The sequence below is a fragment of the Acromyrmex echinatior genome, chromosome 16, assembly GCF_024713525.1.
Source record: "Acromyrmex echinatior isolate Ae372 chromosome 16, ASM2471352v2, whole genome shotgun sequence".
NCBI lineage: Eukaryota > Metazoa > Arthropoda > Insecta > Hymenoptera > Formicidae > Acromyrmex > Acromyrmex echinatior.
In genome coordinates this window covers 4,867,446-4,893,773 of record NC_141867.1, presented here as the reverse complement: position 1 = coordinate 4,893,773, position 26,328 = coordinate 4,867,446, and the positions used below count along the sequence as shown (strand labels likewise).

The 26,328-nt window shown below is 30.2% G+C and overlaps 1 protein-coding gene and 1 long non-coding RNA gene across 4 annotated transcripts in view; one reads left to right on the top strand and one right to left on the bottom strand.

The window, feature by feature from the left end:
* LOC105145708 (pupal cuticle protein Edg-84A) overlaps positions 1-23,054 on the bottom strand; it is a 28,822-nt gene extending 5,768 nt beyond the window's left edge. For 2 of the 3 annotated variants that reach the window (XM_011055471.2, XM_087414325.1), the window contains exons 1-3: positions 21,905-23,054; positions 20,621-20,858; positions 64-18,111 (exon numbers count right to left, since the gene is read on the bottom strand). In XM_011055471.2, coding sequence (XP_011053773.2) covers positions 17,954-18,111; positions 20,621-20,858; positions 21,905-21,916 — 408 coding nt within the window. In that variant the 5' untranslated portion in view covers positions 21,917-23,054 and the 3' untranslated portion in view covers positions 64-17,953. The remainder of the gene's footprint in view (positions 1-63; positions 18,112-20,620; positions 20,859-21,904) is intronic. The other variant, XM_087414324.1, reaches the window with a different exon arrangement.
* LOC147907072 (uncharacterized) overlaps positions 1-26,328 on the top strand; it is a 296,973-nt gene that overhangs the window by 95,312 nt on the left and 175,333 nt on the right. The window lies entirely within an intron of this gene.

Below are 26,328 nucleotides of genomic sequence, written 5' to 3'. Positions count from 1 at the left end.
GAAAAAATGATAATGTCGAACGATAGCAAATTTTACAAGATAGAACATTTGGATTTGACAAACCTTTATTTCTTGTGCATAGCTGTGGCTGTAAAGGATGCAGGTGAGCAGCAGTATCAGCAGCAGATCCCGCGGAAACATTTTCGTTGTCAATGCTGCAAATGACGGACGGGTATGACATGTTTTTACCTGCGTCGTAGTATTATCTGCCCGAGCTGGCTAGTGGCAACGATAACGCGTGCAATTGACGGATTGTCATTGTTCGAAGGCCTTTATCGCTCGCAACTACAATTTCGTAAGCTTATCTTATCTATCGCATAAAACAACTTGATCGTGTAAAACAACTGTATGCGTTTCAAGTGTATGTAGGTAAGCACTTATTAAAGGTTAAGACTCTTAATTCTTTTGCAAAAAAATTAAATTTTAGTACATTTAATTTACTATTGTCTAATAAGCAGCTATTTACTTAATATTAATCAAAAATTGAAAATAACTATGCCATTATATTAATAATTATATTACAATACAGGCTAAAAAGTATATTATAATGTATAATTAATATAATATTAATCATATTAATAACAGTATAATAATCTAATATTAATAGCTACTATAAAAGTTGTATTTGATATTATTAAAGTTATATATTAATTATTTATACTAAAATATGTTCTAAAAATGGACAAATGTATATAATAAAATATGGTAAATTGAAAAATAAATTTTGCTTGTTTATGCCAATTAATGTAAATATATGAAAATAATTAATATAAATTAAGAAAACTTAGATTGCATTAGCCATCGGTAGATCCGTTTAATGCGAATGCATATGTGATATGTATGTAATTTTTATGTGTATAGATAATTGCAAAATTGTTGAAATATAAAAATGTTACAATGCTCAATTTTTATGAATATTTCCATGATATAATAGTTTAAAATATGCAAAAAATCATTTGGTTATTCATTACATAGCTAATTTGATATTTGGATAAAGAAGAATGAGCTAAATTATCGGGAATTACCATCTTGGAATTTGCGTTACTTACGTAATTTAGATTTATATTTTATATTGACTCAAATCGAAAGGTCGAAACGTTTATATTTGATTCGTTTTGTTACATTCACATAAGAATGAAGAGTTTTCTGTGCATCCGAACAGCTGATGTAGGCTCTGATGGGCTTTTTTATATTTTTTACTACTACATATATGTATATACAATCACTGGCTTTCATTTTTTGTTAAGAAATAAACATTTTTAGAGATAATGCTGAGATCTTCGATTACCGATAGAGATAGAAAGCTGAAAAACTTCGCTAAAATCCTTGAATTGGCGTTTCAAATTTCCGGAATGTTGCAGGCGTGGAAGTTGCGGATTCAGTGGAAGAAAAATTACGTACACGACTCTTGCATCAGGCAATAATAAGAGCGATGCGCTCTTTTCTGCAAAGAAAAAAAAATTTTCTTTTCAATTCGCACTGATCCTGTGGAAAATAGATAGTTTTTCGTAGGATCATTTGCTATAGTATATTATCGTGCAGAAAAATACAGATACGTACGTATAGATATAATAAATATAGAAGTAAATGTAAAATCTTAAGCATGAATATTTTAATTCTCTAGTCATCAATATGTTTATATAAAAATAAAGAGAAACAACATCTTTGTTATAAAATATTTATTTTAATAAACCAACTGATTGTAATAAGTTTCATTTTTCATTATGCTTTATCATATATGTATAATATTAAAAATATTTAAATTTTTACGTATATTTATATTTATCTTTACAATTTTTAAAATACATATTTTGGATCGATTTTTCTTATATGAAAATATTAACAATGCATGTATGTATCTGTATATCATGATATAAATTATTTTATTCGTGCATGTGCTTTTTAAACTTTTATCTTTTTTACTTCTATTCATCTTTCTCGAAATAATTCTATTTGTATATACTTCGAATATATACATATATATCGACATTCCCACACAAGCCCTTAATTTAATTTATTAAAACAGTTTTAATTAATGCTCGTTCAAGTCACGATTATCCGCTGAATATCGATTATATTGATGTAAGCTTGATTATATTGATGTAGCGCAAGCCTCCTTTTAGCTTTTGTAATCAATGCGGCGTTACACTGCATGTCCTGTATCCTGGCTGTACCTACTACTAAGGGCCGATGGTAGTGACGTGGTTTAGCGCTAACCCAGTTCAACTAAATTTTCTTTCTCTCTCGATGTTGTAGAAAGCACTATAATCCAGAAAGAGACAACGAGTCGCCAACTCAGAGTTAGATAACCCATATTGTCGATGTCTAACCGCGTCTAACAGTGTCTTTTAAGGCATTATACGCAGTTGATCGTATTAAGGGATGTTATGTGGAACAGTATTCACTTACGGTTCATGAGGGACTTTTAAATGGTTCTGTATTTCATTGCTCTGTTGAAGAAAGCAGTTGAGCATATAATAGAGATTTTATTGGAGAAATTCAATTTTTGACCTCATTTTTAATAATTTATTTTTCGCATTCCTTTTTATAATTATATGTATATTGCATATCAGGTATCATGGTATACATACATAATTTTATAAAAATTAATTATTATATGAAGATATAATACTATGAAAATTAGATATAAATAATAAAAATATAGTAATATAATACTAATAATTTTTTACTTATACTTTTTTGCGTAAAGAAGTGTGTGTTTCTAACTGCGTATTACAGCAGAAAATAAACGCCTCAAATATTGTCGTTAATTTGTTTGGAAAGATAAAATCTGATCCATTTATGTTCTTATATAAATAATTTTTTATTATTTTATATTTTATTATTTTATTATTTAATATCTTCTATATTTTCTGTGTTTTCTAACTGCATAGCAAATTATTTTTATGGTATTACATGACTGATAAAAAATGTAATAAAGAATCAAGTATAAACAAGATCGAGAGAGAAATCGTATGTGTTCGTAAGTAAGTGATTGGCCCGCAGGTAAAAAGGGAAAGGAAGGTAGCACAAGAGGAACTATTTCCCTATAGATCGCATACCCGAAAGGCATTTGCACAGGTGAAAATTAAATTAAGACGCACGGAGATCCGAGTGTTGGAATTCTTTCCCCTTTTCTCACTTTTTCCTCTCCTCTCGCGATAACATCAGAAAATATTGTTATTCTGTGAAACGGATCCAGCCGAAGCAATGAAAAATATTGTAGTTATACTACAATATTTTTCGCGAAGTTATAAAAAGTACCTGTTCGTGCATTTTCCCGCAGCAGTAAAACTTGAGTATTCTCTAAGGAAATTTGTACTAAACATAAATCATTAATAAATACGAAGCGCCACTACGGTTTGAATGTTAAGATGTTGAACTATTATATATATTCATATAAATGAATTAATTTCAGAAATGATAATTGCGTGCCGATATAGTTGTCGGACTTTCAATGCAATCAATTTGAAGTATTAATAATCCTCCCAAATTTTCCAAATTAATCTTAAAAAACTTATTGCGAAAAATATTCTCGCACGGAGACGCAAGAGATCCGAGTTCAACTTCCGGCCGACAATATTTTTCATAAGTTTATTACAGTTTTTTAAGATTAATTTGGGAAATTTGGGGAGATTATTAATATTTCAGATTGATTGCGTTGAAAGTCCGACAACCGTAGTGGCGCTTCGTATTTAAAAAGTAATGTTATTTAACATAATTGTTTCCAATCTTATTATTTATAAATCATTAACTTTCTTAATGAGACTTTGCAGTTTGATTTTTATATAACGTTCTGTATAATTAATATTTTTCGAAGAAAAATGTGATCGCATTAAATTAACACAATATAGTGTTTTTCTTAAGTTTTTATCGATTTTTTAAATTCTGTTGCATGTAGGCGATATACATATTTATGTTCCGTACATTATCTTTTGAATCTTTCGAATTAAATATTTTTCTTGAAATGTGCATGTATATATTTTCTGTTCTCTTATTTTATTTAAAACATTTAAAAGAACGACGTTTTGCCAGAAAGAAACGTGCAAATATAAAAATTATTCTTTCTATTCCTTGCTACTAGCAGATTGCAATTTCTTCAAGCTTGAGAACTTTTATCATTACCGTTACCATTATCGTTACTTAGAAAATAATGATTCATTATTTTTGTTACTTATTTTGTTTCTTATAATGCTAAAAATATTATTAGACTTAAAAATTATATTATTTAACAATTAATATTATAGCAATTAATATTAAAAGTTTTTATACAGTAAGCTATTTTTTTATATTGAATTTATCTGTTAATAACTTGTTTACAATTTTTTATTAATATCTTTATTTTTTAATATATACTTATCTTTAAAAATTTAATTTTTACTTCACAAATGCAAATTTTAACAATTATTGCTAATTAATAATTTTTACTAAATGTTATAAACATTAATGCTATTATTAAGAGCGCATTCCAATATTTACTAAATACTAAAAATTTATAGCTTACGTTACATATACACTAGATGTTTAGCATTGGCAGTGATTATTGGAATCCAGCTTAAGATATAAAGTACAAAATATTTTTCAGCATTTAAATTTTTATTTAAATAAAATATTTCCGTCCAAAAATAATGCGATCCATTGAATAGATATAAAGATAATAGAGGATTGACAATAAAAGTAACGATTATTTGTTACTATTACTGTAAAAATGTAATAATTGTTAGCGAAAAAGTAACAATATTAGTAGTGGTGTTACATAAACGTGTTACTTTCCAATCCTAATTTTCTCTAGCTGCTTTTCTGATAAAAACATATTAAATTAGATTGAAAAAGTGTATCAATGGAAAAACTTGTTGATTATTCCATTAGCAGCAAGTTTAATACAATAATAAGGTAGCAAGTCATATAGCGACATAATTGAAATATGCGAAACAAGAAGGCAAATTCCTTAATGTCAGAGAGCTTTGAGTTTTAAAGCGCTTCGGGAATGCATCAATGAGCGTGTGTTTTTCCATGTGTGAATAAATTTTTCTAGACAGTTAATAGAACGGTTTTCAATTTATCAGTCAATGGAAACTTTTCAATGCATATCCTTTTTGGTATTTAATAAGATGTAATTAACATTCTACAATTTGTCTTTTTTTTTAAATATATCTATGTTACTATAATATCATTATATAAATGATTTGATAAATACAAAACTTTTTGTAGCCAAATCTTTTATCACTTCGTATATTACTATAGTAAGATTTAAAACAAAACGATAATTTAAACCAAAATAATTATTTACAATAAATTTTTTGAGCGTTGTTACGTAACAAAATATATATGGATAAATAAATCTTTTTAAATTACAATTAATTATATACGTTACTATATGAAATATGATTTAAAGTTTTTGTTAATTTTAAGTAATAGAAAAACGATTTAATAAATTATAATTAGTTCGTCTTAAACATGACCGGTAATATTACGATTGTATTGTATCAGTCACATTTCAACTGCAACCGCGTGTAATCAATGCGGCAAATTTCTCGAATAATTCGCTAATATTTCGAATAATTCGTGTCGGCCGACGCGAATGCGAAATCAATAATTGCTTTAATCGCGGCGGCGAACGGAATGCAATACTCCACCGCTTGCCCGTATTCCGGGTGGAAGAGCATTTTTAAAGGGAAACAAGCACTATCGGGATCTAACTCAAATGAACGGATTTGCAAGTTTAAATAGCCTCTAGGACAGTTTAAAGCGCTTTAGGAATTAAAATCTGTCCGTAAAGTGGCTTTAAAATTCTAAGTCCGTATTTTCGAAGCTGTTCAGATCTCACTTAATGTAACGCATTTTATATTGTCCAAGCAAACTTCGCTTTTGTATTATGCATTACGATAGCCTACATAAATTCACGCTCGATGTTCACTTCGATGCATATATTTGAGTTTGTAATTTTGTAAAATAAATAAATTCTTTTAATCATATAAAAAGGATAAACAATTTAACTTGCACCATATATAAAGGATAAACAATTTAGCTGAGTTATTACAAATGTTTTGTTCAATATTTGCACGATTAAAATATCTCTTATAATAAAATTATCGGTCATGTATATATTTAAATTATAATAATATTTTTAGATATTGTAATAAATACATTATAATAAACATTATAATATAGGGTAACTCCGGCAAATACGCCGCGCTGGGATTTATGCCGAAGTCAGAAAAAATAGAAGGAGTGGGGGTAATTTTCTCGCAACTATTCTGTTATATGCACTAAATGCAATAAATGCATTATATGAAATATTTATCTCATGTCATAACACTAATATATGTAGGAAGATTGTAATTATTATTTATTTCATATTTACCGTTCCTATTCCTTAATAAAACTTTATAAACACACATTTTATAAGTTATATCATTTTACATCTTATTTATATGCATTATTTATAAATTTTTCATGAGCCGTACATACTCTCTCCCTCTCCTCTTATGAGTAACCATATATCCCACCTCTATGGGATAAACGGCAAAATGCAAGGATTTCAAAAAGTTTATTTTTTAATATAAAAATAAATATTTCGGATTTCTAATATTTTTTTCATAGTAGTAGAGAGTACAAAATTTTTACTGTTTTATAGTTCGTTTATTTTAAACATAGTAAATAATACTTAATAAATTAAGTTTTTGATAGGTGCGGCGTATATATCGGAGTGACTCTATTAATAATTGATTTTAAATATAGTACTATACATTGAATAAAAAATTTACTAAATTTTAATACATATTTTTTCAATAATATTAATAAAACTGTTATTTATAGTAAATAAATATTTAACCAACAAAAGAAAAATTAAATCAAATTGATGGTTCTTTTACAAAATAATTATATGTTTACATTTAGTAAATATTTAAGTTAGTAATATTAAATAAATATTTATTAAAATTTAGTACATTTTTTAGTGTAGCAATTTTTAAATATTGGTAAAAAATTTTAAATAATTAAAATGATAGTAAATTTTTCAACATATTTTGGATCGATTTCTCATCATCATTCTGTCTTCTCAGTCTTTATCCATCTAGATCGTTTCCGTGCTTCAAATGAGACAGGTAAGAGACAAGACGAATTTCGGCCACGCTTTCGAAGTAAGCTTGCGATGGGAATAAATCGTAAATTTGCTTCTATGTAACAGTATAGATCTTAACGCCGAAAAAGGCGGAATGTCAAGTCCTATATAATAGTTTTGCTTAAAAGAGAACTGGTATACTTACAGCGAGATTATTTTCTGTCGCTGTTACATAAAGTTTTCATCTATCTTTCATAATGCGTCTTATCTCAATGCTGGAATATGTCTTTTTGATTAATCTGTTTAGAATGTTAACCATTATTTCATTTTTACTATACTACACAATTAATAAAATAGTACATTTTAATAATTTACAAGATTTGAATTTTATTTTGCTGTTCTGACTGAGTAGAGTAATTTTGTTCATTAATTGTATCATTCTTCTCTCTCACTTATTCTTCGTATGAAAAAGAACATTTGCTATCGCAAATATCTATATAGATTATTTTTATATATCTGCAGTATCGAAAATTAAACTAATCAAAATAATATCGCTCTCAATCTCCAAATCCGATCGCGTTGAAGAGATTAAGTAAAAATTTTATACTCGATGGAAACGGATTGCCACGGAGTCGAAAGAATGATCAATTCTTCTTGATGCTATGCGACTCGAACTTATAGAAACTCGTTAATTCTTCGAGCATTTCACTCCATCGACATTTCGTTTCCGCTCGACGAGATTCCCTCTCCGAAATCTTCGTTCCCCGCTACTTTTCTCTCCGACTATCTCCGTGAGAAAATGAGCGATGTCCATTTGAGAGTTGTGCGGCCAAAAGCGCCTAGTTTTCTTTTGACCTGCGAATCGAACGGCGACCTGCGATCGTAACTCGGCAGTTCTCTCAGACGCAGGATATTAAAGGCAGATTAAGATCTTCGACTTCCGGTTCCGCCATCCATCGAATAATCGTCGCTGTCGTACAGCCAGATCTTTTAATGCACCGGAACATCTGCTTTGAACGGAAGCTGTCATGCTGCAAGATGGATGTAACACGTTGAGGCGTCTATGTCCAATTTCGTGAAGCTTATTAATGCTTGCAGAGTTCATATATAAAGTCACTATTTTATAGACAGCTACTATCATTTTTTAAACTGTTAGTTTATGTATTTTAAATCAATATTTTCTCCATATTTTTAGCAAGTATTAATTGATCATGAACTACATTTGCTTAATCTTGTAAAAATGCTTATTTTGGCACACATTAAAAACTATAGTAAAAAATTAGAATCGTAAAAACGACAGTAAATAAAAAATAAATTAATTTTTATTGTTTATAAAATTTACGTTCAACATTTCTTGAGATTTTAAAAAAATGTAACAATGCTGCAATATACAATATTTTTTTTCCTTTTTCATTTAAATTCTGAATTTAAATTCAATTTACGTATTATCTTTATTTTATTAAAGTACAGATAATAATATTTATATCTATTATTTAAAAAAGAGATGCAATCCTATGGAAGGGACGTATTATATATGCTCTTTGGAAGTATTAATTTATATAATATCTTTTTATAACAGTCACAATTTGATTTTGAAAATTTATTTTGATTAATTACGATATCGAAAACTTTGATTTTACTTGTCGTGTAGTTGGTGTAGCTAGAGAGCTGTGGTTGAATTTACGGTAAATCGTAATGAAGTACATCAACGCGACGCTTTCAGCATGCGATAATACTACAAACAAAAGCGACGAACGATAAAATGCAAATTTCGTGAGGACGCAGGACGCCGACGTCGCCGAACATAAATAATTTTAATCGCCGTTTTTATATGTCGGTGCGTTTTAGTGCGCATTTGGCGTACACGCGCTTTGCATATAGTGCCAAATTAAATCTCGCGGAGGTATAAATATTTTCGACAGTTAATAAGCCCGCAATCCGTGCGCAGTTGCGCAAGCAGATTTGCATAGCTCGCTGATCGTTTTCGATTCACACGCTCGCTACACTGGATAATATTTCTAGCCTGTTATAACAGCAATCTGCTGCATATTATTAATAATATATTACACGCACATTTAATTTTAATTTAGCAATGCCAATACGATGCTCGTAGGTAACTAAATTGACCTTATTTTTCATGTCACTTAATATTAATAATTATTAAATAGTGTACAGTCATTATACATCATGTTTTCATGATTTAAGGAGTATACGATGTAATTTAAAATACATAGCCAATCTTTCTACTAACCAGTTTTACAAACTTTAATTTAATGTGTACAGTTTTCATTCGTTTCAACAAACATTAAAACACGCCGAAAACTTTTAATTGCTTTCTGAGAAGGAAAAGGTTCCGGCCATGCCAGCTGCCAGTAAACATAAGATAAAGTATTCTGTAATTAGGAGTTTTACGAGACTAGCAAATCGCTGACGCTTACTAAGCAAAGATAAAGAATGTATAATAGGTTCCCTGATTCTAGTTAATTTGCGTTACAATAAATATTTTATTATACTCCCGAGAAAAACGTTGAGGTAGTAACGAAGTATTTTTACGACAATAAGTAAACACAAATGAAAGAGCGTGAATTATATAACAGCAGTAATTATAAAATTGCCAGCGTATTCAAAACTTCTAGAAAGAAAAAAGTCAAGTTCGTACAAATTTAAATTTCTTCAAAACATATTCGAACGTTCTAATTATACAACATCGGCGGTTTCTATTATTTCTTTATATGATTTAATGCAAATTTGACAGAAGCACTTAACATAGTTTTAATATGATATAATGTACCTGTGATTAAGATTAATAATTTAATCGAACATATGAACATATCGGAGAAAAAAAACATATAATAATAAATGACTTTGAAAATATTTATCTGCAATTCTTGTGGTAAAAGAAATAACTTCTCTTTGAAATAACAAGCCGGATGGAGAGAGCGGTGAGGTCAAGTTAAAAAAAGTTGGTGAGGACTCTGTCCCTTTTATGGCGGCATTAGAGGAAAAATCAACGGCTATGTTGGCACGTCTGGCCTTCTTCGCGGCGATTTGTTTCACTTTGCGGGCGGGCTTCCACTCTCGTTCTACTTCCGACTCTCTTTCGGTCTCCGTTTAATCTTCTCGAGTCAAGTCGGATCCTACCATTAGTTCGCGTAGTCCATGTACTTTTCTTTTGGATCCGCGTTTCTCTGGCGACCCGATACGAAGTTTCGAAAGGCCGAAGGGATAAACGACCGACGAAGTTTCTAAAGGGTGGTAAAACTATTTTGTATAACATCCAAGCCGTACTTATTGTTCTCTTTATTGAGCGATAACTGTGAGTGACTAAGACATCAAAATGTATCAGTGAAAACAGATACATTATGTCTCTGTTAATAATTATGTATGTACACAAGCATGATATTATAAATTTATATAAATTTGTATTATGTATATACAAAATTAAATGCAACAATTATTATTTTTATAATTGACATATGTACATTATTATTATCTTGCAAGTGTTGAGCGAGTTGACTTTGGATTGGAATTATAAATTTGCGTAAGATTTAATTGTATAGAATAAGCGAATACCTCAGATTCATAAGAACTTCGACGAGATTTTGTACGATATTTGCACATATATATTTACGCGATTCAATGTGATTGATTACAAAAAAAGAAGGGAGCGTTCCTGTATTCACACACAGACATTCGACACAGGTACCAATCCGGAGCGTAAACAATTCAAGTAAACAATTCTTGCGAGCCACGAGTAATTTTCGAAAGTGGAGTTCCTTCCTGTTCTCGCGTCGTATTTCCTTTGCACAAACGTCGTCGGAGTACAGCTCGCCGTGCAAACTCGGCGATGAGTAAATTCCGTCTTAATGTCGTGACCTACAATCGATTGGCTTATAAGGTTGAATCGAGTTCCGAAACTTCTTTTCGAATAATTTAAGAGCACATTTATTAGCGTTGCAACATTTGGAAACAAATTAATAAGTCATCAGATTAATATATTTGCATCAGATGCAAATATATTAAACAGATATTCTCGACTGTGCAAACGTATATATTACTCTAATTTCGTTTAACTAAATCATTTAATTAATTTATAATAGTTGGAAGGTATGGGAGGTGAAATGAAAATAAAATGATAAAAGTCAAGCGACAATATTATAAATAATATCGCGCATTGAAATGAAATGACACGTCGATTATTGTCTCCCCTTTGTTGCTGCATAATATTCACAAGAGAATTCGGAATTACCGAAATTATAATTAATTTTCATTTTAAAGCTATATTATACAAATCAATGCCTATATAATCTAGAAACGATCATTTCGTGTTGCAATTATGTTTTATTTATAGGCTAATTATAGTGGAATGAAAGATTTTTGTTGATATTTTTATCAAGTGCGAACTTTTGTTACTGTTGGATTTTTTCTCGTTTTGTAATAACACGTATCAACTACAAACATAAGTTGTTTGTTCCGTTTTATTTGTTTCAATCATGTTTAATATAAACAAATAATATGTTTCAGTTTATATATTAATTTATAGAACATTAATTCGTGACATATATTACGCGCGCGCGGACGTGTCAAGTACTATTTATAAAAATGATGTCTCTAAAATATACTACTATTGCATAATGTATTATACTAAAATTTTAACTTTGTATTTCAAATTATTTTTGATAAAAGATCATTAAAAAATGTTATATTCTGAAAAGACGAAGATTTACATGTATTAATAATTGATAGACTAGAATTCTATTTAAATATTTATAGAAATAGAATTTTAATGTTAACGTAATCGAAAGATTTATTAAATGCTCGCTTTTATAAGGAATTTCTTCTTTAGCAAGAATATCAGCATGAAAGAAAACCGAAGAGGAGAAAGTAGACCGAGATAATTTTTTCTCTGCGATGTAAAGCCAGTTAGAGTAACATTTAAAATACCTGCGCAACGTTTTCCTGGAGCAGTGCACCGAAAACTTTAAACAAAGATTTATCTTCCGCAGTCGGCCAAGCTCGAAGCAAAAAAGGACTTGAAGAACGCAGTCGCGTAGAAGTTCCGGCGCGCGAGAGAGACTTCCCGTCCGCGAGGGAATTTCGTTTAGTAACGTAATTTGCGGTTACTAGTGAAGAGGCCCGTGACTCTCGTTCGCGTTTATGTAGTGCGATCACGATCCGTGGTGTTCGTAATGAGAAGGGAAGGACATACCGTAGATGCATCTTAGCGCGACCAGTTAGTTTCACGGTAGATCATGAATCTGGAAACTAGTCAGACAGTTTACATAAGGCGGCATTCAAATAAGTTTCCATCCGTGCTCGTACAACACGTCGAAGTTATAAAGAAGTTTTGCAAAATACTTCTTTGTGGTCATTTGAATAGTTCACGAAGGTGATAATTAGCATTGATTTGCAGTATATATGTGAAATACTCAGTCTTGCTTTGTTTTAAATTAGAAAAAAACTATGAAAAAATTTTACTGGCTCCAGTAACAGATATTGTCCCAGATCGTCGTCCTTATCATTTTTATAAATTATTTGTTACAGATAATTAAATAATAGTAATTTTTTTACATTGCTATTTTTTTTAGTAAAGTTATGACATTTTTTTTGTAAATGTTTTTTTTGTTTCAATGTTGTCACGGAGTCATTCATAATACGCGTAACACAGTAAAAGATTATTGCATATTGAATGCATCTAGAAATGATAAAAATGCAAATGGTGAAAACAGTGTGATTGAAAAATTGTCTTAACTTTGTTATGAAGCTGAATTTTACATTTGAACAATGGTTTAAAAATAGCATTTAATTGTACAATCATAATTTTATAGATAATGTTTTTCGCAATAAATTATTTACAGTTTTTAAGATGCTTATTAACATCAAATTATTGACATCTTTCTACGATGCATTATATTATATTTGCATCAATAATATTAAATTACTTGTCAATTTAATTTGTAACATTACTATTTCAACTTTAGTTTAGGACTGTGTTTCAAGACCAATAAATAATCGCACACTTTGTTTGGACTGGAAATTGTATAAATTTACAAGAAATATTAATAGGCATGAAGAACCACTTTTGATCGAAGATGATTTTTCATTTATATGTGCATAATCTTATATATTTTGTATATTACATCGAGATTTATTGACAAACAAAATGCTTTTCTAAACTTGTATTACTCATAATTTTTTAAAAGTTAAAAAAAAGTTAAAAACTTTACATAAATATTCGAGATAATTTTTTTTTTTTAGAAAGGATTATAGCTTTGAATATTTTATCTTATGTTGAGTTCATCAATTCTTCAAATTTTTCATCAAAATGTTACCTTCAACATATCATCCCTTTTTCCTCTATAATTTACAGCATTATTATTTTTTATAGCTGCGGATCTTGTAACCTTATAATTTAACTCCGGAAATAAGTAGATAAAATATAAGTATATAAAATAAGTAGAAATTACATACCTTGTACGTCAGGAAATTACATAGTTTTTTATAGCAAGCAAATTTTTAGATTTAAATCCTCATCATGAAAATTCATAAATTACGAAATTTATGATGTTCACAATAATATATTTGCCAGTTATGTAGTCTTTCATTATTAATATACTCAAGGCCTAAAAATATGTTGAAATTCCATGTCTATCTATATATATTATATATCTATATATCTATATATCTTATTTATTATTATACTATAAGTATTATTACGTATATAGCACATCTATGAAGCTTAAAGGCATATTTAACATAATAAAATTAATCAGAAGTTTTTAGTTCTTTTTAATTAAAAGAGTTATTTATTTATTAAAATCATATGTATGCATTGGTAATAATACATATTCGTGAACATATCCTAGGGATAATTAATATAACCATAATATTAATTACGAAAATCGTTCGTTAATTTTAATTTTATTAAAATAAAGCTGTAAACATTAAGCAAACATCGGTAATTCTTTTATTTCACTTTTGAAGATGAAAAAATAATAAGAAGCGATACATGCAAAAAATTAGTTACTCGGAATTTAATTGATTATAAGTTGAGTTTATAAGATCACTCAGTAAATTTTTCTTCTTTAGTTTTTTTTAATACTTCCTGCACTTCTTTTTCTTTTTTTCTTTTATCGTGGTCTTTCTGTTCCATTGAATTTCTACTTCCAAAGAACGCTACCAAAGATTCTTTGATAACTTCGCTCGCTTTCTACCTCCGTTGCATTTTGGAATTTATAAAGGAAATTGTATCTGCGGCAAAGATCGATAAAATAAATATTGTTTGAGCTATACCAACAGATTTAAACGCTCTGTAAAATATAAAGTGCAATTGTTTATCATTTATCTTTTTATTAGAAGCTATAATATAGAGAGATTCTATTGACCTGCGAAATAATCTAAACTTCTTTATCTCTCGATTCGAAGGTTACAGTAGTTGAACTTATTTTAGATGATTTATAATTTTCATAAAAATAAACTTATTTTTTTATGTTGCATTTTATATTCCTGTTTCTTCAAATATTTTTTATGAATTACGTAGCATGTTAAATTATAAATCATGTCAGTAAAATACCTAACCAGAAAATATTTATTTTTTGATTTAAAATAAAAAAAATGAATATAATGTATAGTTCTTTAAAAATATATGTAATAATTATTATGTAATATAAAACATATATAAGCTATATAGATTTTCTAAATTGATTGAGTCAGAGAGAAAATTTTTCATTGGGATTAAATAATTACGCTTAATTCGTTGAAAGGTTTAGAATAAACGCTATATATAAATAATAATTGACTGTATATATTAAAAAATAAAATCAGTCATTTTACAATGCTCGTCATTTTCGAACAATCGAAATATTCTTAAAATGCTCGTAATAATTTTATTATTATCAAAAAAAGTTATGCTGCTTAATAATGATCGTTGCAGCATAAAAGGCAGATGACACATAATACGTTTTTTCAGGAATGAGATTAGCGGCTATGGCTATTGACAACGATATGACAGTGATATCTGTCACAGGCTATTGTATAGAAATGCAATTAAGCGCATTTATTCGCTAGTTTGAAATGCGATTTATAATGTTTAACGCGGGATATCGTCAATTAACGTTCTATACAACATACAAATCCAGCAAGTTTACTATTTTCTATGATATTGCATGTTATGGAAAGTGCGTTATCAGGTGTTTACCACGCGACTCTTCCCAGTCGCGTTTGGTGATTTATTGTTCGACCGCGTACTGAATGTAAATTACACGTGGACACATCCAGAATGGAATATCGACATTTTGCGGACCTTTATTGTATTTTGGCAAGACACGTCTCGTGATTTTTGTGATTTATATATGCGAGAAGAAATTATGTGAGACATACTGACATACAGTATGTGCATAAAATGTATTTTCCAACGATATACAATATTTGCGCGCAAATAAGTTTTATATTATACATATCGTTTTTAAAGGTTGTTTTAATTTGTATCTGTGTTTTATAATTTTTCGAAAATGTAATAACATGTTTCCTCATTTAATTGCGATCGAGACAACATGCGATGTTTAGAAGATGTCTTTTAAGCTACGTTTAATGAGATTTTAAAGTGTAAAACTTAAGCTTTAAGCCTTAATCAATAAGAAATTGACGGATTATAGTTAATCATTCTCTTCATATTCGATTGATCAATTTTTTACAAGCTTAAAGCTTAAAGCTTTAAGTTTGACACCTTCAAATTTCATTGTAGAAGCCGCCAGAGGCCACTTTAAATATGCATGGAGAATAACTTTCTCACTCCGTAAGAAGATAAAATATAGCGTGATTTATATCGTAAATGTTGTTTTCTGAAGGTGTTTTAATTTGTTTTTGCATATTATAAGCAACTTTCAGAAACGTAATAATATTATATCTTTTTAGTGAACTGAGGATAACTTTTTTACTGCATAAGAATATGAAATACAGAGCGTGACAATTAAGAACTAAATTACCTGTCAGTCTTCAACGACAATTCCGTATTATCATTCTTGGGATTCCTTCATTTGTAAATTCATGACGACTTAATCCATGAACAAATTACCTAACAATTGTTTGAAATTAATTTCTTATGCTTAATCGCATTCTGAAATCTGTACTTACAATTAGATTATTCTTATTCGAAGACAATGTCGAGTATTTTTATTACTATACTATAAGAATTGTAATTAACATCGCTATTGAGAACTTACAGATTCTAAATAATATATTATAGATGCGATATTTATGATATATCGGAAATGTTTGATCCTCAATTACAGCTATAAAAATTACACCTAAATTCTAAAGTATCCTGTTTGAAATGCAAAATGCAAGTAAATTGATAGAAGAAAAAGTTCAGAGTTCTTTTTACCTTCAATTTAAAATCTCATACTACCAATCATACAAAAAGATTGTACTATTGTTCAAAAATTTTCACTTCGGATCGAAATAATCCATTGTATTCGAGCGCTATTTGGTATATAGTCAATTCTTTTATCGCCATTATGAAATACTTAACATTTCACAAAGTATAAATAAATATTACATATTTCGTTCCTTGCATTTTAAATTAATTTTGATGAATAAAATATTATCGCACATTAAATTTGCTTATTTAAAAAATAAAATCTGATTTAAATAAAAACAGCTGTTTAATTACTTTACAAGTTTAGTATAACAGCAGTTCAATTAGATTATTCGTCAATTCTGTTAAAAAACATTGTATTCTTTCATCGACTTTATAGCTGTTTCTGTATATCGGTTTTCCGGCTAGTTCGTGCTCTTCACAGGAGGACGGAAAGTAATTTGAAGCAAACAATACCTCGCTTGTATAGGCTGTCTAACAAATTGAATTTTGAATATTACGTCTATTTGCCGAATGCCTATCGTGATACGCTTTCACTGCAATACATGGTAATCATTTAGCGTTTGACGAGGATTGTGTAAGGGCTGAGACAAGAGAACAGAATGCTGATGCATTCTCGAAATCCGTTTGTATCCGATTCCACGAGAACAATAACGTGATTCAATCTTTGCAATGCAAAAATTTAGAGACAAAAAGATATTTATTTACTTTCAATTTATATTGCTAATTTATATTTATATTCGTTATTGTTAATAAATGTTTAAAAAAGATATATTAGCAGATATATTATATCTTACGTCTTATAATGTATGTTATTTAAATATTTGCATCATTCATCTAATATTTGTTAAAACGGATATAAATATGTATAAAGTACACATTTTACTATATCTTAATTTCCATGTTTATTATCTAAAAACAATGATATTTTTTTATAGAATAAAGAGACTTTTAATTTTATAAATCGTTAGTTTCAATTTGTTCATTCATTTAATCAAATCATTCTGTAATAATAATCTGTCTTAACTTAAGCTATAGAAAACTATATAAAAATACAGACAGTGAATTATATGGTGCATTTTCGCAAGACTATTTCTTTGGTTTAGACGATTTTGCTCCGAAATTGATCAATTAATAATCCAATGTCGCTGATTACAATCAGCTGCACATTTCCTTAGAAAAAATAATAATTTCCTCCAAAGAAATTTCAATTCGCTAATTGTGCAATTGACCAGCTTAGTAAATTTTTGCAATTTTAAAGCCATTTCGTAATATTGAAAGACTTTCATGATAATGACTCTATTATGAAACTAGTAAAACTAGACAAGTGATTCACTAAGAAAAACTGAGCGAAACGAAAATGTTACGATATTTAACCAATCTTTTAATGAGTGCAACGTAAATGAGATGTCGATGATTACTCAACCAAGCTAATGGATGTAAAAAAAGAAGCGAAGTGTCGCATGATGAAAAACGGCTGAGTTCGGTAGGTGACAGTGTCCAGCCTCGTAGGACTAATGATGATCGTAATGATGATCAACGTCTTGTTCACGGTCGTTTCGATGGCTGTTAAGCACTTTGGCGTGAAATCCGTCTCTGCCGGCGCGGTACTTCACCGTTCTAATATTACCGTCTGGTTCCTTTACGATGTACTCCCCGAACACATCCGAGCCTGCAAAACATCGACATACATTCAGACATGCGTTATCGCTCCATTTTTATGAAGACGAATTGAGTTTTAGATAAAGACGACAAAATATTAAACTAGATTTTCGCTCTTTTTAGAAATTTATATCCGAATCATTGATAATTTTTTTTTACACAATAATATAAGAAGGTTAAATATAATAATATAAGAAGGTTAAATAATTATAATAAAAAAGAAATAAACTACTAAAATGGATTATCTCGGTTAAATTTATATTATTAAAAAGTATATGAACTGATGGAAATTCTTTCATATGTTCAGAAAATGTTTTATGTGTATGAATTTTTTATTTAATTAAAAAATTATAAAAAGATTCATTAATCAAGATAATAATCTCATGTTTATACGTTTCGTTTGTTGAATTCATATATAGGTAAATTCGAAATTAATAAATGCGGAAACTAGAGATATATTGTATAAATAATTTCGCTTACGTGATTGATGATTCATAATAAATTTATTATGATTTTATTATTTCGTGGATGGATTTTATGTAGTACAAGCGATGTATGTAGTACAGCTTAAATGTAGAAACATGCCGCTCATCAAACATTGAATAAAGAAAATTATTTAAACGAGATTATTTTATTAAATGTAATAATTGATTAACTGCAATTTAATTTGACGTTTTTACGTATGCACGCATTAATCTACACAATTGTGGATTTCCGCTAATGCACCATCAAAACATAAATTTCTTATAACCTATTTCAACGATAGCTTTAATGCACGTTGTTAAATTTAGATCATATTCCCGCTTTAAAATATAACGTAAACGAGATTTGTAATTGGCCCTAGTTATTCTAATTAGTTTCGCGTTGGTGAATACCGCGTTTGCAGTTGCTCAGAGACTCTTCTATCAATAGCTGCTATCTAAGCTTTATATGGTTATAAACTTTTCAGCCGGTGCGCGTCTGCCTTTGAAGGCGGGAATACTGAAGCGTGGTTTTTTAGCAGTACACTTTTATCCTTCCTAACTTTTCTCTCGGCGCGTTGCTACGAAATCTCTCGCTCCAGTTAAAACTTGACGACGCTCGATGATCTCATTTTTGTATAGAGAAAGTCAGGCCTTGTAAAAATATTATTACGAAATTATGAAAACGAGACGATTAAAAACGATATCTGCTTTGATATTATGAAGATTTTCGTTTCGGCATTTGCTTTTTTAAAGCAAGTGGCTGAATTGTGATTATCATCTACACGACAGACTGATTATAAAACGAAATACACACACACACGCACACACACACACACACACACACACACACACACACACACACACACACACACACACACACACATCGTTTTTTTACCTTAAAAGTGACACAGTTCAAAAAATTGAATTTTTCACAAAAAAGAGGGAAAATTATTTTTTAACATAACAGAAAATTATTGATTAATTAAATAATATAGATGAAAAGAATATACTTTTAAAAACATGATCAAATGTCATTTATGACATTTTTATTTCATGATCTTTAAAAAATTATTCTTTTTGAGTGACGATTTTAATGCTCAACAAAATTATAACAAATCCAGAATAATTCATCAAAGTAATATAACTCGAAATATCACCAGCAGTTTATGTTTATCTTGGTTAACTAAATTATCTTGATTAACTAAATTTAAAATAAAAATTAAAATAAAATAATTTCTTCTTCGATTACAAAAATTCTAAAATGTTTCTGTCAGAAGACGGTCCTTCTTATTTACAAAAATACAATACGATTTAATTTATTTAAAATATATTTTTGTAGAACATATTATCTCTTTGAAATTCTTAAGAATGACACAAGTGTTGTTTGACGGACAGACTGTGAAGTTAAGTTAGTTTACTTTTGATAATTGATAGATTAATCCTTACTTAACTTATTCATAGTGACAATTCAAAAATCATATTTTTTTGAGTTGTGTCACTTTTGAAGTAAGGGAATGATGTAAACTTTACAAATAATTGTATTTAAAGTAAGAATTATAGGAGAACATTTTCTGTTCTTAAGTAATGTATATAATCTTTTCTATGTAAAATACATGATATTAAAATTAGGAGCAAATGGCAACACAAGTACGACCGCACTAAAGTTCTCTTTTATTCCTTTAAAATCATTTTTAACATCGGTAAACGGCATTAGTAAAATATTCTTAACACTGCCGATCGTTCGTTCGATGAAGCATATGTAAGTCAAATCAAAAGAATTACTAGTCGCGCCTTTCCATTGCGTATTCCAAGAGTAACATTATAAAATTGCTCAAGCAAAGGTCACGTTGCCACTTTTATTCGCACAATCAGTCTGTCCTACGTTCACCCCAGTACATTTGTCAGCTTTTTCTCCCTCGGAGCTCAACATCGCGATTCCGCGTACGTAAGTAGGTTATTCTTATTCTCCCCACTTCGCAGTAGATACGAGATGACAAGAAGGGGATCCTCCTAAAGTACAAGAGATTAATCTCCATTCAAACTATGCAAACCTACCATCTCTGTGCTCCTTTTGACCGTGATAATCGCCCGTATGGTAATCTTCGACCCCATATGAAAAGGCATAATGGGGTTGAGCGACGTAATCTTCATGAGAACCGGCGTCGTCATTCCAACTGACTTCGTGTTCGGTGCCTGTCACAGGACCGAGAAAATTTTGGAAAGAGTGTGCATGTCCTTCCGGTTTTGCATCGATCAGAAGTAACGTCGAAAACATCGATATGAATAGAACGAGCTGAAACATGTTGATCTTGTTAATCAAATTGTATAATTCTGTGAATTGAACATATGAAGTTTATAATTTAGAAGACTTTAGAAGAATTTAGTAGACAAAATGTTAAAGCATATTAAGATTTAAATAATAAAAAGAAATTGTAACAAAGAAAGAATACAGCAACTTAGACAAAATCCTTAAAAGGATAAAATCTATAAAAGTACAAAGATTCAGTTGCGGTAATATGACGGGTTGTATTGATTAACAGAAAATAGGAAAGTAAGCGAATTATGTTAAACGGATAAGAGAAAACAGCTGAGTAAAGAATCCACAAATCTAATAAAATATAAGAGAGAAAATAAAAGTTAAATTAATTGTTAGAAAAATAAAAATATTAACTATATAAAATAAAAAAGATGACACAATTTTTTATTAAAGAAAATGAAGAATGTAAGATGTATTATATTTTTTCAATGTTTATATTAAAAATATTTAATAATTAAATTATTATTAGGAGTAAAAAATTAATTAAAATATATCGCTTATATTAAGCAGAATCTATTATTAAAATGCTTGCATTTATCTTATCATTTTATTTGCATTCATCTACCATTTTATATTTCACTTTCGGAATGTACATTTTATTATTCATGTTAAATACATTTCTTGGAAACAATTTAAAAAATAAATTATTTTCTTGCACTAGTATTTTTTTGTATTTTCTTTACAGACATAAATTCTTTAATTGTTTGTTTAATTATTTATATAACTCCTTGCTTAAAACTTTCAATTTCTGATTTTTGCTTAAAAAATCAATTTGATTAAAGAATTTTTTAATTAAGAAAAACATGAAAAATTAATGCTTTATATAACATATAATAAGAATGAAAGTAGATTTGTTGGTTCCAATCTTAGCTGTAATCATATCCCGAACATATCCACTTTCTATTGTACGAAGATCGAAATATGCTGACACATGCGACTTTAATGACTTTCTGCGAAGAAGTGCTAAAGTTGGCATGCGGTCTGAGGATAACACGTGAAATAATCGCGCGATATGCACTCACTTCGGAAGTCATGATGTCAATTACTGTCGCAGATCGTGTCTCCTTTCGTGCAAACGCTTGATTGATCCGTGTGATTGGCGATCGTTCCAAAAACTGCACGATTCACCCGGTGTCATTGTCCCTTTTATAGATCTGCACTTCAAGTTTCCTCTTTGCTTAATTCTTCTTTGGATCCATGCCCGAGAGTTCGGCTAAGCGCTCTCGCGGACGTTGCAAAACACAATTATTCAACCGGTCCGGCCGACGCAAAAAGTACCATGGTGCTCGCTGAAGCGCGCATCGGCCAATCCCGGACTAATGGAGCTCGCTCGTTGCGGAAGAAGAGCGAAAAAATGGATCGCCGGACTCGTTCGTTTCTTTTGCGCTGCGACACGCGCGTATCGATCAGGATGCTCGGCGATCGATGACATCGAACGCCCGTCACGCGCGACAACGCTCACGTCATGATGCTGGATTTTGTACCGGCACATCGAAAAACTACTCCCCACGGTCCATTTCTCTTAATGCGCGTCCTTCCTTACGCAAGTTCCCGTTTGATATACCCGGGGGCTCAATCGACGTAGATGGTGGAACAGTAGAAACGACGAGATGAAGAAATCCTGCAGATATCGCTTTCGCATCACGGAATAATTGAAGCATTATGCTTTCGTCAGTTTAACAGTACGTGTTATTCATTCAGCAATTGTATAGAGAAATATTAAGGAATAGAAGGAATTATAGAATACTATTTTGTTTTCTTGAAATAACTCAATAGATATTCATGTGACATAACTACTTTTAGTGCAGGTTTTTTAGGTAGAGTGATATCTATTATACTGTAGAGTAGAAGTTCTTTGTATGAATGTAATTTTTTAAAAACTGAAAGGAGAAAAGTATAACAGAAGAGATAAGAATACCACCAGTTAGTATATAGCACAACTTCATTCGCGGATACACAGTTTGTTACCAAGTTTTTGATTATATCATTTAAAAAAATCAAGGTCTCCAAGCTAGAATGAAGTTACAAAATTAATGCTTCTCAACGAACTTCTCAAAATTACATAAAGAGTACACATTTGTCTATTACTTATAAAACTGAAGTGCAACTTTTACGACAATGCAGTAAACACTAATGATTCATTGTCATGTTATAACTTTCAAGTACACAGTGAAGAAATTTGATTGCCCCCAAAATACATCAAACAATCGCAAGCTATATAAGATAGAGATCCTTAAGTGAGAGGTAGAACGAAATAGATTATGTATTCGGATAAATTATTCCAAATGAAAATTATATATATATATATATATATATATATATATATATATATATATAAATCTATTGTTTAATATTCTTTGATTATATTTTTATTTTTCTGTCGAAGCTTATTGAGTTCTTTTTAAGTTTGATTTGTAAAAACATTCAGTTGTGATTTATTAAATTGGTCCAGATGAATTTCATAAATTCTATTCAATATCAAATAAATCGATCTTTCCTGTGTCCGACATCGGAAAATTCCAACGCGATACTTTACGTCGTGCAAATAAAATAACAATATGTTGAAAAAATTTGCAGAACACTTGACACTACTGAGTGGTCCTTGCGTATATTAACAAAAAACGGAAGACTCCATTTGCTCTCTCGTGTACAGAGAGGGATAGTGCAGAACGGAAGGGTGTGTGAAACGAGAGAAAAATGGGGGAAAGGGGAGAGGTTGGTACGGGTGTAGGGACGACAAGAGGACAGATTCTGGCACACAATGTGCTGGAGCGGCGGAAGTGCTCGAAGAGGCGCTCAGGTTTTGAGTTATGACACTTTTTGAGTCGAGGAGTCGCATTGTGAATGGCGCATCCGGGTCCAGCGTAATATCCTACCTCGATCTCAGAGCCGGGTGGCGATAAATCTGCCTTAAATAAGATTTGCCGGCGACACTCCGGCGAAATAAAAGGAACGGAGGCGGCAGACGACGCAGGCTGCAGGATGCCAGCTTGTTACTTCTTCGACTTCAACCCGTTGACGTGCTCGCCAGTTCATACCAGAGTTAATGAGTAGCCTAGAGTATTCGTCTTCATCCTAATTGCGAGCGCGCTACAGCAACGGCAGCGACAACAGCAGTTTCTTCGCCCTCAATTTCTCGTTTACTGTTGATGACTCTTGCCGTATAAAGGAAATGACGAAGCACACCTTCGCCGAGACCTCTTTTTACGAACCTTCGCACTTGAAGTTTATTCGCCTTCGTCGAATAAATTATACAAATAAGCAAGTGATAATGCAAGCCGTACTAAGAACACGTCATCAAAATTGTAATAACTTTAATTGTAACAAATATTTTAATAATTTAAATTTTTAATAATTTAAATGTAAATTTTAATGTTTTTTTTTCGAAGTATTATTGACAATTAATATATATTTTTTATATATATTTTTAATACTTCATAATTAATGTTTATATCATAAATATTATTTATATTATAAATATATTGTAAATTTTTCTTAACAATAACCATTTTCAATAACCATTTTTTAATATCATGTGTTACAAATATTAAAAATATTAAATAAGCTTGCTATTAACATCGCATTTTATAAATTGTAACTTTATATCTTAATTATTATCTTTGTACACGGATAATTTGAACATGATGTCCCAATTATTATTATTTTATTATTCTTGTTATTTTATTATTATTGCATAAAAAAACATTACCGTATTAATCTTAATAGCAGATATTATGTCTCATATATATTCCGAGAATATACATTCTATGCGGCAATGTTCCATTTTTTATTACATTTATTTTGTGTTGACAAATTTTATAGTGGAAAAAATGTCAAGAGAAATTATGTTAAAGCGAATTCATTTGGCTAAAAAATACAATTTTCTTTTATCAAGCTTAGTTCACAAGAAGTCCCTCTTATTTTTAATAGCTAATTATTTTACCACAGCAGTATAGATCTTTTTCTTGAGAAGATTTTTCAGAAAAATTAATTTCAAATTGACCCAAGAGTCTTTAAAAAAATAGTATGATAGAAGAACAATTCTGTATATACAAGTAAGTCTATTATTCCCTTTCAGTCTGTTCATAACTAGAATATGTTACAGTAAATTAATTAAGAGTTCATTTCGAAGTAATTAATGCTCGTCGAGTGAAGAAATTCACGATTCTATCCAGCGCATAAAACGAGGAGTTATCATATCATGAGAATACCCGAATAAATGCTGCAGAACGAAAATGACGGCAATTTCTGCGATTGCAAATTATGTATATAGTTTCTCGAGTTTTATAGTCTCTTGAAATTATGAAGTTGCATTATGAAAGTGACGGCAATAAATCAGGCTCAAGATTAAATTGTAGGAAATATGATTTGTTGCTGACGTAAAATAGCGGGGAAACGCGTAAGAGAAATTCCAGTAGTTTACATCTGAATTTATGTTGACGTATGTGCTTTTTACACAATAATATGCATTAATTATTTACTTCGCATATTCATCCATTTTTGTTGCTCTAAAGGCAACGTCGCGGAAGAATTAGAGTTAGAAAGTTGAACTTAAGCTTTAATAAATTTAAATTATCTTTTCTTTATCATTCAACTAATATTTCTTTTAAAAATTTTAATATTTCTTTTAAAAATTATTTTTTTTAGCATAAAGTGACAATAAAAAAATATTTTAAAATATCATATCGGAATAAAAAATTAATAAAGTTAAATCAGGGAAAACAAAGACACACTTTGCTAATGAAATATTTAATTAATTAAGAAATAATTATAATTTATTACATAAAGCATCGCTATTAATTTATTTTCACGGGAAATGGGATTAAACGCTAACGACAATGATTGTTATTCTGTGCAAGGTGTATGAACGATGTAATTCGGCAATTCCATGACAACCACACGATTAGTAAAGTCTCGCCCACCAGCAGCCGCGATAATTGTCATTTCATTTCGCGGACAATTATTGGCGTATCTTCGGTGCGGACATGTCAGCCGCACTCGCGTGTGCAATCCCCAGACAAATTTTGTAATTTCATCGCGCGCGCGCGCATCATATGGGCCATCGAGACCACTCTATGAAATGCAATCCGTGTTTCCGTCTGCATCCTGCGGGACAGGCTCTCACGACACGAGACAGTTCACGCGTGGAACAGGACAAATTGGTTGGCGCGTACATTAGACAATAAATCACCATATTTCATTTTATTTTACCCTTTCCCATCGGGAAAATCTGTGTCGTATGCCCGCATTTCCGACTATCACCTCACCTTCCCGTTTGCTTTGCTAACAAGTCTGCATGCACATTATACAATGATCCAAAGTGACTAGCTTAATCTAGAGGACCGGAGGCCCCCTTTAGGAACTCGACGCCATCTTTTTTGCCACTCAACCCCATGATATTGACAAAAAAGTTCTAGCCTTTAAAATAAAAAAATCGATCAAAAAC